Source organism: Camelina sativa, chromosome 16 (assembly GCF_030686135.1).
Source record: "Camelina sativa cultivar CO46 ecotype springtype chromosome 16, ASM3068613v1".
Lineage (NCBI taxonomy): Eukaryota > Viridiplantae > Streptophyta > Magnoliopsida > Brassicales > Brassicaceae > Camelina > Camelina sativa.
The window spans coordinates 21,058,278-21,071,248 of NC_141895.1; the positions used below are offsets into that span (position 1 = coordinate 21,058,278).

At 37.3% G+C, this 12,971-nt stretch overlaps 2 protein-coding genes across 4 annotated transcripts; both read left to right on the plus strand.

Moving 5' to 3' along the window:
• The first annotated feature begins 67 nt into the window (after nucleotides 1–67).
• On the plus strand, nucleotides 68–7,731 carry LOC104751021 (exocyst complex component SEC6). Of its 3 annotated transcripts, none has more exons than XR_015585272.1 (25): nucleotides 68–456; nucleotides 576–755; nucleotides 951–1,078; nucleotides 1,167–1,257; nucleotides 1,428–1,517; nucleotides 1,626–1,696; nucleotides 1,910–2,002; nucleotides 2,423–2,449; nucleotides 2,852–2,959; nucleotides 3,165–3,300; nucleotides 3,383–3,427; nucleotides 3,825–3,880; nucleotides 4,037–4,145; nucleotides 4,449–4,589; nucleotides 4,691–4,943; nucleotides 5,035–5,359; nucleotides 5,449–5,535; nucleotides 5,714–5,758; nucleotides 5,943–6,021; nucleotides 6,341–6,410; nucleotides 6,495–6,582; nucleotides 6,672–6,761; nucleotides 6,857–6,973; nucleotides 7,082–7,144; nucleotides 7,331–7,731. XR_015585272.1 is itself a non-coding variant. In XM_010472889.3 (25 exons), exons 2-25 carry the CDS (start codon nucleotides 627–629, stop codon nucleotides 7,460–7,462), a joined length of 2,259 nt encoding a protein of 752 aa, XP_010471191.1. In that variant the 5' UTR covers nucleotides 68–456; nucleotides 576–626; the 3' UTR covers nucleotides 7,463–7,731. The 3 variants fall into 3 exon arrangements, 1 of the variants encoding a protein (XP_010471191.1); XR_015585273.1 differs by having other exon boundaries at nucleotides 4,691–4,870; XM_010472889.3 differs by having other exon boundaries at nucleotides 4,691–4,870; nucleotides 5,276–5,359.
• A 1,044-nt stretch (nucleotides 7,732–8,775) lies between these two features.
• On the plus strand, nucleotides 8,776–12,965 carry LOC104751023 (somatic embryogenesis receptor kinase 1). Its single transcript, XM_010472890.3, has 11 exons — nucleotides 8,776–9,615; nucleotides 10,170–10,302; nucleotides 10,382–10,453; nucleotides 10,561–10,704; nucleotides 10,805–10,876; nucleotides 10,965–11,036; nucleotides 11,126–11,238; nucleotides 11,360–11,491; nucleotides 11,659–12,000; nucleotides 12,096–12,490; nucleotides 12,584–12,965. Exons 1-11 carry the CDS (start codon nucleotides 9,540–9,542, stop codon nucleotides 12,896–12,898), a joined length of 1,866 nt encoding a protein of 621 aa, XP_010471192.1. The 5' UTR covers nucleotides 8,776–9,539; the 3' UTR covers nucleotides 12,899–12,965.
• The last annotated feature ends 6 nt before the right edge of the window (nucleotides 12,966–12,971 follow it).

Below are 12,971 nucleotides of genomic sequence, written 5' to 3' on the forward strand. Positions count from 1 at the left end.
AATGCTAAATTCGAGAATTTAATGACATTTTTCACATTTATAAATGTATGATGCTGTATTTCAGAATGCAAACAATTTAACTTTTATATTATTTTTTCAAAATAAAAATAGTACACGTTTATTGAACGACCAGTCCCCAGCAATCAGCATGGTGCTAAGATTTGCGTTTTGGTCGCCGGAATATAGCGTTCGCGTTAATGAACAACAGTAAAACACAACAGCTGGCAAAAAAAAAAAAAAAAATCAAAAACCGGCGAGGCGAAGGATTTCAGCGTTTCCGAACTTTTCCATCAGAGAGACTCGTTCCGGAGATTTTTTTTTTATCGTTAATTTTGTTTCTCTTCCGGCTGATCTGCGTTCAACACAACCACTTTATTCATAGAGAACGGCGAAGTAAAATTGAAGTCGGAGAATCGCATTCGCTCTCGAGATTTTTTTTGCTCAATGACTTCTTCGGTTTGCGTCTATTTAGCCTTTACGCTTCTGTTTCCAGATCTCTTTGATTCTCTCTCTGTGTTTTTATTGTAATTGTTTTGGAGTCTTCGATAATGAATGAGTTTCTTTGTTTTTTGCAGACACAGGCTTAATTTAGGATCGGAGTTCTTAAATAAGGTGATCTAGCGAAGATGATGGTCGAGGATCTTGGTGTGGAAGCCAAGGAAGCGGCTGTGCGGGAGGTCGCGAAGCTCTTACCGTTGCCTGAACTTTTGCAGTCTATTTCTTCGATTAAGGCCGATTACATCGCTCGTCAACAGGTTTGTTGTTGTTCCCAGCTTTGAATTGGAATCGGAACTGAATTGGCTTTAGAGATATCGCTTGCGCTGATTATCAGTTATCTCTGAGTGATGCTGGGTTTGTAATTGTTAGGTTTTGATTATGCTGTCATTATCTTTCATTGTCAAATTTTGCCGGTAATGGTATGACCTTACTGGTGACGGTTGCTGTTTCAGGCGAATGATGCACAGCTCAGTACCATGGTTGCTGAGCAGGTTGAACAAGCTCAAGCTGGGTTAGAGTCGCTTTCTTCATCTGAGAAGACCATATATGAACTGAGGGATAATTTCATTTCTATCGACAAGTATGTTTTTTGCTTCACTAGAGATTCTTGAAGCTGAGTTACCAACTTTCACATTTTTTAACTTCTAACTTCACTTCTTGTGCCACAGGCTTTGTCAGGAATGTCAAACATTGATTGACAATCATGACCAGATAAAGCTGCTGAGTAATGCCAGGAATAATCTAAACAAAACCCTAAAGGTAGATACGCCAATGAGCACGGATTGTAATGCTCAAACAGTTTTTGGTTCAATTTTGTCTTTCTACCCAGAACTTGAATATTATAGCTCTGCATGGTCGTCTCAGATGTTTAAATGCTTCCAAGTTTATGTCAACTTATTTTATACCACATTCTCTTTTTCTTTTTCTAGGATGTAGAGGGTATGATGTCAATTTCTGTTGAAGCTGCTGCGGCTCGGGAGTCTCTCAGTGATGATAAAGAAATCGTTAACACTTATGAGGTACCATGAGTTCCTCTTCCCATGGATTCCAGGCATTTTTTACTGCATCACTTTTTGAGAAAGAGAACATCTGGTGTAAGAAATAATATTCTTTTTGTTCTTCCATAGAGACTAACAGCACTTGATGGTAAACGGAGATTTGCATTAGCAGCTGCTGGAGAGGAGGTTGGCAGGCTAAGGTTTGTATTTGTTCCACCCGCTAGCTTACTTTGCTTTTCGTAATTACATGAGTTACTGGGCTGCTACGAGGGAAAATAGGTCTCTGTGCTTAAGTAAATGAGCAGTACGTGGAGCTGTTTCTCTTTTGATGATTTGATCCCATCTCTGGACTGTCATTTCTTTTTACATGATCATGCACACCAACTTCTGAAGAGTTGTTTTGATGGTTTCAGGGAGTATTTTGAAGATGTTGATAGAACATGGGAAACATTCGAGAAGACACTATGGGGTCATGTTTCCAACTATTACAAACTTTCTAAAGAAAGGTATTTTGAGTAAATATATGGTTATGCTCGACCTCTCTGTCTAATTCCAATTTTTTATATCTCTACTGCCTTATATTAGTATTATGATTCTTGCTATTTTCTTATAAGAGTGAGGCTAGGATGTTAGTTTAAAGAAGAAAGCAATGTCATAAGATAAGAGGGACATAGTTGGACTGTATCAGTTATTCGGTAGTTAGATATGAGAATTTATATATGACAAGACGTAGTTTATGTAATGCTCTGTTCTTTGTTTCATGTTGTTAGCCAGACCTTGGGGCTTAAGTATATATTTGGGGTTTGCTCCATGTTGAAATAAGTTATTCGTTGTTGTTAAGCTCGTAACTCTACTAAAATATCAAATGTTACATATCTTTTGGTTCATCTCAAAATTACTGATATACATATATCTTTGTTCTGCAGTCCGCAAACGCTGGTTCGTGCTTTGAGGTATGATCCTCACCACAGACATTCTTCACCTTTGTCTGTGGCATTTATTCCCAAAATTATTACTTTTCACTTTTAAGTAGTTTTGTTGGAAGCAAATCTATTTTAATAAGCAAGGAAGATTGTGTATACATATTTTCTGGTGATTAGCATCAAGATCAGTTTAAATTGGTATAGTAGTTTAGAGAAATTATTGTGTTACCGTGACAACCATTTTTAGATGAGCAAATTGCTTATTTTATTTTCATGCAACATGCATTGCAGTATCATGGATTTTATGTTAGCATTAGAAGTTCCTTAAACAGGGGATGATGTCTCCTATTCAGGGGACAGGAGTATATTTCTTTCAAAGTGAACTGGCTAACTGAATCTGGTAGTAACTTACTATGGTTTCTCCTATCAAAGGGTTGTTGAAATGCAAGAAATTCTTGACCAACAACTTGCTGAAGAAGCAGCAGAGGCTGAAGGAGAAGGTGCGATGGCATCTGTAGCAAATCCCCGAAGGCCTGGCAAGTGAGTCTGATTTTTTTTATTCATATTCTTCTTGATTTGTTGTTTCAGCTGTTATTGAAAAACCTCTATCACTTTTTCACTGTGGGTTTGACTACGATAATTTTTCCCTTGATCTAGTCTCCTGTAGAGCTATGCATTTTTATCGAAGTCCCCATAATCATTTGTGACATACTGACATGTCTTATAATCGTTCTGTTGAATCTAGGAAATCTACGACAACGTCAGCTTCGTCAAAGGGTCTTGCTCAACAAAAGTTAAAAGTCCAAGGGAAAGGCTACAAGGACAAATGCTACGAGCAAATTCGAAAGGCAGTCGAAAATCGATTTAACAGGCTTTTGACGGTGGGACTTTCATTTGGTTGCATGACTAAAAGTAATATGTGTTTCTCTGTGTGGTCATCCTAACACTGAACTTATTGACCAGCTTGTATTTGAAGATCTAAAAGCAGCTTTGGAGGAAGCTAGAACGGTTTGTGCGACTGATTCCCTTGCTTGCATACAATTCTTCATTTTTTCTTTTCTGAAGTTCATTGAAATTGTACTCAACTATGTGATAGATTTGTGTTTCTTCTAGGCGTTTCAGTCGATCTCCTTTAGTTGACTGAATTAGTTTTTTTATGTTAAATTTATTTTTAATGAATATGGTTGATGATCTAGTATGTTACTGTTTTGTTGCAAACGTTCCAAATTTACCTGACCATGGATGTGTGCTGTTCCTGTTTCATAAACGTTAATCGCCGATTCTATTTCTCTATCGTCCACGGTTATAATGATTGATGTCAACCTCGTTTTCTTCTGTTATTTTCACATATACTGTATTATTAACTCGGTTTTTTCGTTTTCTTTCTATTGTGTTTGACAACTAGATTGGAGAGGAACTTGGAGATATTTATGACTATGTGGCTCCTTGTTTTCCTCCGAGGTTTTTTCTTATCTCCATCTATTTCCTCTAGAACAATGAAAGATTACAGCTAGAAATTTATTCCTTTTCCCCCCAAGGATAAAATGGTCTTCTTAGCTATCTTCCTTTTCCCCCCAAGGATAAAATGGTCTTCTTAGCTATCTTCCTTGTTGGCAGATACGAGATATTTCAGCTTATGGTGAACCTGTATACCGAGAGGTTCATACAAATGCTCAGATTGCTCAGTGACAGGGCAAACGATCTGACAAATATAGAAATTTTAAAGGTTCGTAAAGCTCGATTGTTTGTAGTGTTCTGCCATGTTGTATCGCAGTCAGACTTCGCAAAGTTTGCCTTCGGTGCTTTGTCTCTGTGTTTTCTCGCCTAATATTAAGGACCTTTTTAATCAACCATGCATGGTATATATGTAAATGTCAAGGTAGTGTCAGATTTTAGACAGGGAACACCTCGAAAAATGTGTCTGACTATGTTTTGTCTCATAAACATGCCTCATTCGTTATACCAACTCTGTGCATTATGATCCTGTAGAGAGTGATGTAGCTTTTCATTTTCTTTTGGATCTTGCTAGGTGACTGGTTGGGTAGTAGAGTACCAAGAAAACCTGATTGCACTTGGTGTTGATGATTCACTAGCTCAAGTGTGTTCTGAGAGTGGTTCAATGGATCCTCTAATGAATGCATATGTGGAAAGAATGCAAGCTACAACGAAGGTAATGATATGCATGTTTGACCTTCGCTGCTAGTTTTTTATGTCGTAAGTTTTACAGTTCTATTTGCTAAAACTTTACTTGCCAATCCACTTTGGTTGCAGAAATGGTACATGAATATCCTTGAAGCGGATAAGGTGCAACCACCTAAAAAAACAGAGGAAGGGAAATTATACACACCAGCAGCTGTAGATCTATTCAGAATACTTGGAGAGCAAGTGCAAATTGTCAGAGATAATAGCACTGATGTTATGTTGTACAGGATTGCTTTAGCTATTATCCAGGCAAGTCAGAGAGGTTGCAAACGAGATTTTTTGGTTTCCCCTAATTTCTTTGTTCGGCTATGAACTGAAATAGGTTATAGTTGAGAATATTTCATTTCCCTGCTCAGGCTATTTTATCGACTATATACTCAAGGGGTTTCAAATTGTTATTTGCTTTCTTCTAGGACTGGTGAAACTTAATGTTTGAGACTTTACCCGTTCCCCAGCATTTTCTTCCGTATCTCATCCTAACGTCCAATTCCATGGACCCCCTTTATCTCTTTTCTATTTTTTTCCTCTTCATTGTGTTTTAAGCTGATTGTAATTTTCGTGCAACAGTATGTGCTTCATTGTTGTCTAACTTTTATACCTATAAATTTCATAGTGTATGTTCTATATTTTGATTCATATTGTGGATTACTTCAGGTTATGATTGATTTCCAAGCAGCTGAAAAGAAGAGAGTTGAAGAACCTGCTTCTGATATTGGTCTGGAACCTCTATGCGCTATGGTATGTCAAAAGATATGACTCTTTTGATGGCACTTTTACCATTCTCTCATTTTTCGACGAATATTTATATTTGTTAATATTGTCTACAGATAAACAACAACCTTCGCTGCTATGACCTTGCCATGGAGTTGAGTAATAGCACTTTAGAAGCTCTTCCACAGAATTATGCGGAGCAGGTAATCCAGCTGTCAGTTTTTGAGCTCAATTTCCTTGCGATTGATTCTTTTGATTGGAATTTTCAAATTCCACAGCATCATTCCATTCTCAGTCCTTCTATACTCCTTCACGTCTATATCCACCTGCACCTTGTTTGCATGCTTAGAAAATGCTTCTCTAATGTGGTGATTCTGCCAGGTGAATTTTGAAGACACTTGCAAAGGTTTCTTGGAGGTGGCTAAGGTTCGTCAAAGATTCCCTTTTCTCCACTGTCTTCAATCCAAATGTAGTTTTTGCATCTCGATTTATGGCATTGTAGTTGCCCAGATGGCTATTTAGATGAAAATTTAAGTTGAGCTTGCGATCTTTAAAAGTAAAATTTATGTTGGACTTCTTACACATGTCCCATATCGTCCTTTGATTTCAGGAAGCAGTGCATCAAACAGTTCGCGTTATCTTTGAGGATCCAGGAGTTCAGGAATTACTTGTCAAGCTTTACCAGAAAGGTATCTACCATTCTGACGGACTAATCTATTACCTTTGTTAATGTATGAATAGAGGCAGTCGAGGCGTTGCTAACTCCCTGATACTTTTGCTACTGGGTTCCATTGATTTCTAATAGATATAGACTATTCTCCTCCGCATTGATTTTTGACATGTTGTCTAATGCTATAGTTCAGTTCTTTATAACATAATCATTTAAGAATCAAGTTACACTCTTTCGTCCATCTTATCTCTACCTTTCCTTCTAAAACAGCACTTTGGATCTTATTTACTTGATTCAAGTTCTTGGTTTTGTTCCTAACTTTGCTGTTTACTTTATAGAATGGTGTGAGGGACAGGTTACCGAGTATCTTGTGGCAACTTTTGGTGATTATTTCACAGATGTGAAAATGTAAGTTCTCCGTGTCCCCTTTTGTGTAACAGAATTTGAATTGTCACAACTCTATTGAGGTCTTAGCGGTGAATGGTGATGCAGGTATGTTGAAGAAAGATCATTTAGAAGATTTGTTGAAGCTTGTCTGGAAGAAACAGTCGTTGTATATGTTGATCATCTCCTAACACAGGTTTCCCCATCAATTCTCCGGTATTTACCTTTCATATTTCGTCAGTATACATACAGACTGAATCTTGGGGTGAACACATGTAATTCCAGAAAAACTATATCAAGGAAGAAACTATTGAGCGGATGCGGCTGGACGAGGAGGTTCTTATGGATTTCTTTAGGGAGTATATAAGTGCATCTGTAAGTTGGTTTTGGCACTTAATTCGTCTTGACCTGAAAAGTGTTATTTTTCGTTTTAAGTAGAGCTTATTATATCCACTGGGATTGTATGACAGAAAGTGGAGAGCAGAATCAGAATAATGAGCGATCTGAGAGAACTTGCGTCCGCAGAGAGTCTGGATGCATTTACCCTCGTGTACTCAAACATTCTTGAGCACCAGCCTGACTGCCCGGTAAATTATATCAGAAAAATAAAGTCTACTCTTTGTTTTACAAGATCACTCTTGATTTCAAAAGATCAATTTCCTCAACTCATGTGATCTCTAATATATGATACACAGGCTGAGGTCGTGGAGAAGCTTGTGGGACTGCGTGAAGGTATACCACGGAAGGACACGAAAGAGGTAAACACCAAAACTCTTCTTAAAAATGTAATTTGCTTAGGACAACGCAGGTTGGTTACGAAAAATGTAAAGGGAATCGCATGGATTTTCACACTACGGTTACGAGTCTTGAATTGTTACGAAACAGTAAGAGTTTGACTGAAGAAGAATTTTAATTTGTGAAATGGTCAATGGTGATGTAAACAGGTGGTGCAAGAGTGCAGAGAAATATATGAGAACACCCTTGTAGATGGTAATCCTCCAAAGACAGGATTTGTATTCCCAAGAGTCAAGTGCTTAGCTGCTAACAAAGGATCTCTCTGGCGAAAACTCACTTAGGTCAAATGAGTTTCTATGATCGGTAAAACAGCGTTCAGAGTTTGCGGCCCCAGCACTACTGTTTTTTTTGTTAGGATGATGTTATGTTTCTTCTCCAAATTATGGCGTTTGCGTCCTGTGTCTTCTTTTTTTGCATTGGTATCCTTTTGCTCTCTGTAAATTCTGTGTTTTCTCAATTTTTGGTTTTAACCTTTTTTATACCTGGATTGAAAGTTGAAACGTTCGGTTGCCACTTTGCAGTAGAATATTAATCCGTTGTATTTAGGAAAGCATATCTTGTCTTAATCAGTTCTATTGTTTCATTTAATGTTGATGAAATCTTAAATCTTTTTTAAAGTGTGTTTCTTTCCATAACAAGGGAAATCTTGAATTTGAAGCATCTTCTTTTTGGCATTTATGAATATGAAAGGGGGGGGGGACTCACAATATAAATAATTGTAAGCATTATCATGAAAAATGTTTTGTAAAATGACAGTATCCCTTTTTTACTTTTAAATTTTATTCTAGAAACCTTTTTTATCATAATGAAAATAAAGAGTCCACCACATGGGGTAAGCATAATGAATGTGTGATATTATTTTATAGGTTAACAAAATGTATCAGCTTTCTTATTTTACTTTCTACACTACTCGATGTACTTATTGAATGGGCAAAGTATTCGAAGAAAAGTGTTTTGTTATTTTAAAAAAAAAATAATGTAATAGGAAGACAAGTTTATGTTAAATTGTACTCCGTAGACACAGTAGTATAGTAGAGTCATATGGAGCACGCCGATACTAAAAATCCACAGTGGAACTTGGCCAAATTTGGTCTTTGCCGTCTCTCTACAGTTTCTTCCACCAAAATTTGACAATATACTCATACAATAAAGAAAAAAAAAAAGGCTTCATTCAATTTCACCTCTGCAGAAGTTACGTTGTCAAAAGAAAATAAAGACAGCAAAAGTCTAAGAACTACATGTTCCGTTAACCTAATTTTGGTATTCTATAAACATAACAATCATAGATTCTAATCACAGATACAAAAACAAAACAAAAATGATCAAATGACGAAATACATTGTATGAAAGTAGTAAAAAAAAAAAAAAGCTAACAAGTAATTTCATATGTTTGGTATGATGAGATTCTCTCCAAGTGATTTAACCTTTTTTTTTTTTTTTTTTTTTCATTTTAACCTTTTTAATTTCATTCCGAATCTTAACTTGCATTAATTAAGAAAAGGTTAAAGAAAAAAAAAGGCCCCATAGAGAGAGAGGGTTTGACCAGGAGAAACAAGGAGCGTTAAAGAGCTTTCAACTACTAACTTTGCCAAGTGACGTCCCTTTCAACGAAACCATCTCTCTCCCTCTCTCTCTCTCTCTCCCGCGAACTGAACCCGTTTTTGTTTTCCTCAGACTGCCAAAAAACACGGTCAGAACGAACGGGCAGCACCGTTCTGGTCAGCTTGTGTATTCCTCGTCTTCCTCCTACTTCACACTACCATGCCCCCTCTCATAAATAAATTAACTTGCCTGTTGAGAGATCTCATTTGAAAAATACTTTATATAAATGACCAAAAAAACAAAAATTATTAATTTATTCAGAAATTATATATTACAAGAAGAAAAAAGAACGAACGAACAACACTAATCATATAGTTTCTCTGGCAGGCTTGTTGTAGTTGCGGCTTACTAACATATTTCTCATAAAGCTCTTTTGTTATTATTACTTCACGTTTGATTTTAAAAAAAAAAAAATTAAAAGCACCATTTTTGTTTTAAAAATTATATTTTTTTTTCTCTCTTATTCAACTTTTGTTTATCAGTAAGAGAGAGAGAAAGAGAGTGTTAAGAGTCTGATTGAGAAAAGACGACGACGAGAACGCCGGAGAATTAGGATTCTTGATTTTCTTTTTTTTTTTTTTTTGCTCTAATGTTTGTTTACTGCTAAATGGGTTTCGATAAAAATGGGATTTTTTTTTCCTTCTTCTTTTGTGTTGAGGGCGTCTCTCTAAAGTGTTAATGGTGAGAAGGTTAGGGTTTCTCGGATCTGATGAGATTAAGACACCAGGATTTGAAAATTAGCATTGTTGTTTCGAAATGAAGATGACTTGTGTGGTGTTTACTTTACTTTCACTCATCTTACCATTGTGGCTTGCTTCTGCTAATTTAGAAGGTTTGTGGTTACTCAATCCTCAGCTTCTTCACTCGTTTCTCGATTCTTTTGTTATTTTGAGGGGGAGTTGAATCGCTATTTTATTGTCTGCATTTTGTGAATTTGATAATGCTTTTTGTTGAGTTATGTTTCTTTTTTGTGTTTAGGCTTGCTTTGGTTATACAACTTCTTTGTATGTTCTGGAACTCTTTTTGTTCATTTGTTTTCTATTTTGGGAATATGTTGTTGTTATATTTTAGATTTAGTGCCCATTTTACTGTAAATCCACTGTTTGGCTTTCCTTTTTCAGATCACTTATACCAAGTTTCTTCTTTTGGTTGAAAAGCTGGGTAATTTGATCTTTCTTTGAGATTTGTTGGAAGCTTATATTGTTTGTGGTGGGTCTGGAAACTATTTACAGCTTAAGATTGATGTTGTTGATCCAAACATTCTCTGGAAGACTTAATTTGTTTTTAATCTATATCTAATCTCTGAGAGACCCTGTTTGATTAGTTCTCTTGAAAGATTTTTCATCAATTGGTACTCAAAACATGGATTTGTGGTTCTTGTTACAGGTGATGCCTTGCATACTTTAAGGGTCACTCTAGTTGATCCGAACAATGTCTTGCAGAGCTGGGATCCCACGCTTGTGAATCCTTGCACTTGGTTTCACGTCACTTGCAACAATGAGAACAGCGTCATACGAGTGTAAAAGCTTCCTACTAATCTCTCTCGTTTAACTTTGTAACTCAATGTGGTTCCTGACATTTTCTTTTGTCCACTACAGTGATTTGGGAAATGCAGAGTTGTCTGGTCATTTAGTTCCGGAGCTTGGTGTGCTCAAGAATTTGCAGTATTTGTAAGTTGCACTTAAAGCAAGATGTTTTAACATAACAAATCCAAAATCGGATATAAGATGATGCACTCAAGATACCTTTTGTTAAAAAATATCTTATTTTCTTTCAGGGAGCTTTATAGTAACAACATAACTGGCCCGATTCCTAGTAATCTTGGAAATCTGACAAACTTAGTGAGCTTGGATCTTTACTTGAACAGCTTCACTGGTCCCATCCCTGAATCCTTGGGGAAGCTTTCAAAGCTGAGGTTTCTGTGAGTATATTTTTGCTTTACCGTCTCAGTTACAGTCTTGTTACATCTTCAGTGGTCCCGATTTTTGACTCTTTGCTGAAAATTTTGCATGCAAGAATAGCCGGCTTAACAACAACAGTCTAACAGGGTCGATTCCCATGTCACTGACCAATATCACTACCCTTCAAGTGTTGTGAGTTCTCTCATCAATTTTCACTTATGTCTACTCTATTCTCCCTCTTTTGAGTTAATTTCACTTAACCTTGATGGATGTTTCACAGAGATCTATCGAATAATCGACTCTCTGGTTCGGTTCCTGACAACGGCTCCTTCTCACTTTTCACACCCATCAGGTTATATTTCTATCTTTTTCCAGTTATATCAGTTATGGTGGCCAATATATGAACTTATTGGCAACTGAGATTCTCAATTCCTTGTGCAGTTTTGCTAATAACTTAGACCTATGTGGACCTGTTACAAGTCACCCATGTCCTGGATCTCCCCCGTTTTCTCCTCCGCCACCTTTTATTCCACCTCCACCAGTTTCTACCCCAAGTAAGCCCCCTCTTTTCAGTTTACATTATATGATGCAGAAGATGAGAAATCTATGCTTATCTAATTCTCATGTAACTATTGATATTGTTTTAGCTTTTTGATGCGTCTAATCTGATTTCAGGTGGGTACGGTATAACTGGAGCAATAGCTGGTGGAGTTGCTGCAGGTGCTGCTTTGCTGTTTGCTGCTCCTGCAATAGCCTTTGCTTGGTGGCGACGAAGAAAGCCATTAGATATTTTCTTCGACGTGCCTGGTGAGTTTTATGATTTGCATTAGATAGCTGTTCAGTTATTTGATTTGAACAAATTTTAGCTAGTAATTTGCTTTACCATAAAATATTGGAACAACTGTTTATGAAAATCAATAAAAGAGACATTGTTTTTTGAGCTACAAACTTACTTGAGTAAAATCTCTATGCAGCCGAGGAAGATCCAGAGGTTCATCTGGGACAGCTCAAGAGGTTTTCTTTGCGGGAGCTACAAGTGGCGAGCGATGGGTTTAGTAACAAGAACATTCTGGGGAGAGGTGGGTTCGGTAAAGTCTACAAGGGACGTTTGGCAGACGGAACTCTTGTTGCTGTCAAAAGACTGAAGGAAGAGCGAACTCCAGGTGGAGAGCTCCAGTTTCAGACAGAAGTAGAAATGATAAGTATGGCAGTTCATCGAAACCTCTTGAGATTACGAGGTTTCTGTATGACACCGACCGAGAGACTGCTCGTGTATCCTTATATGGCCAATGGAAGTGTTGCCTCATGTCTCAGAGGTAAGTAAAACTCTCAGTTTATTTAATCTTTGAAGAGAATTTGATTCATGTTTTACTTTATGGTAACATAATTTTGGTTAACACAAATGATACAGAGAGGCCACCATCACAGCCTCCGCTAGATTGGCCAACGCGGAAGAGAATCGCGTTAGGGTCAGCTCGTGGTTTGTCTTACCTACACGATCACTGCGATCCAAAAATCATTCACCGTGATGTAAAAGCTGCAAACATCCTCCTAGACGAGGAGTTCGAAGCGGTTGTTGGAGATTTCGGGCTGGCGAAGCTAATGGACTACAAAGATACTCACGTCACAACAGCCGTCCGTGGCACAATCGGTCACATTGCTCCAGAATACCTCTCTACGGGAAAATCTTCAGAGAAAACCGACGTTTTCGGTTACGGCATCATGCTTCTAGAACTTATCACAGGACAAAGAGCTTTCGATCTTGCTCGCCTAGCAAACGACGACGACGTCATGTTGCTTGACTGGGTAAGAATAACACAAAACTTGCCAACAAAACTACTGACATTAAAGTCTAGTAATATATCTGAATACAAAAATACTTGGTTTTGTTTGCTTTAGGTGAAAGGACTGTTGAAGGAGAAGAAGCTAGAGATGTTGGTGGATCCAGATCTTCAAACAAACTACGAGGAGAGAGAGCTGGAACAGGTGATACAAGTGGCGTTGCTTTGCACGCAAGGATCACCAATGGAAAGACCAAAGATGTCTGAAGTTGTAAGGATGCTTGAAGGAGATGGTCTTGCGGAGAAATGGGACGAATGGCAAAAAGTTGAGATTTTGAGGGAAGAGATTGATATGAGTCCAAATCCTAACTCTGATTGGATCCTTGATTCTACTTACAATTTGCACGCTGTTGAGTTGTCTGGTCCACGGTAAAAAAAAAAACTAAAACAAACAAACGTTTTAAAAATATAATTATTGAACAATAAAAAAAATTTACAAAGTAGGT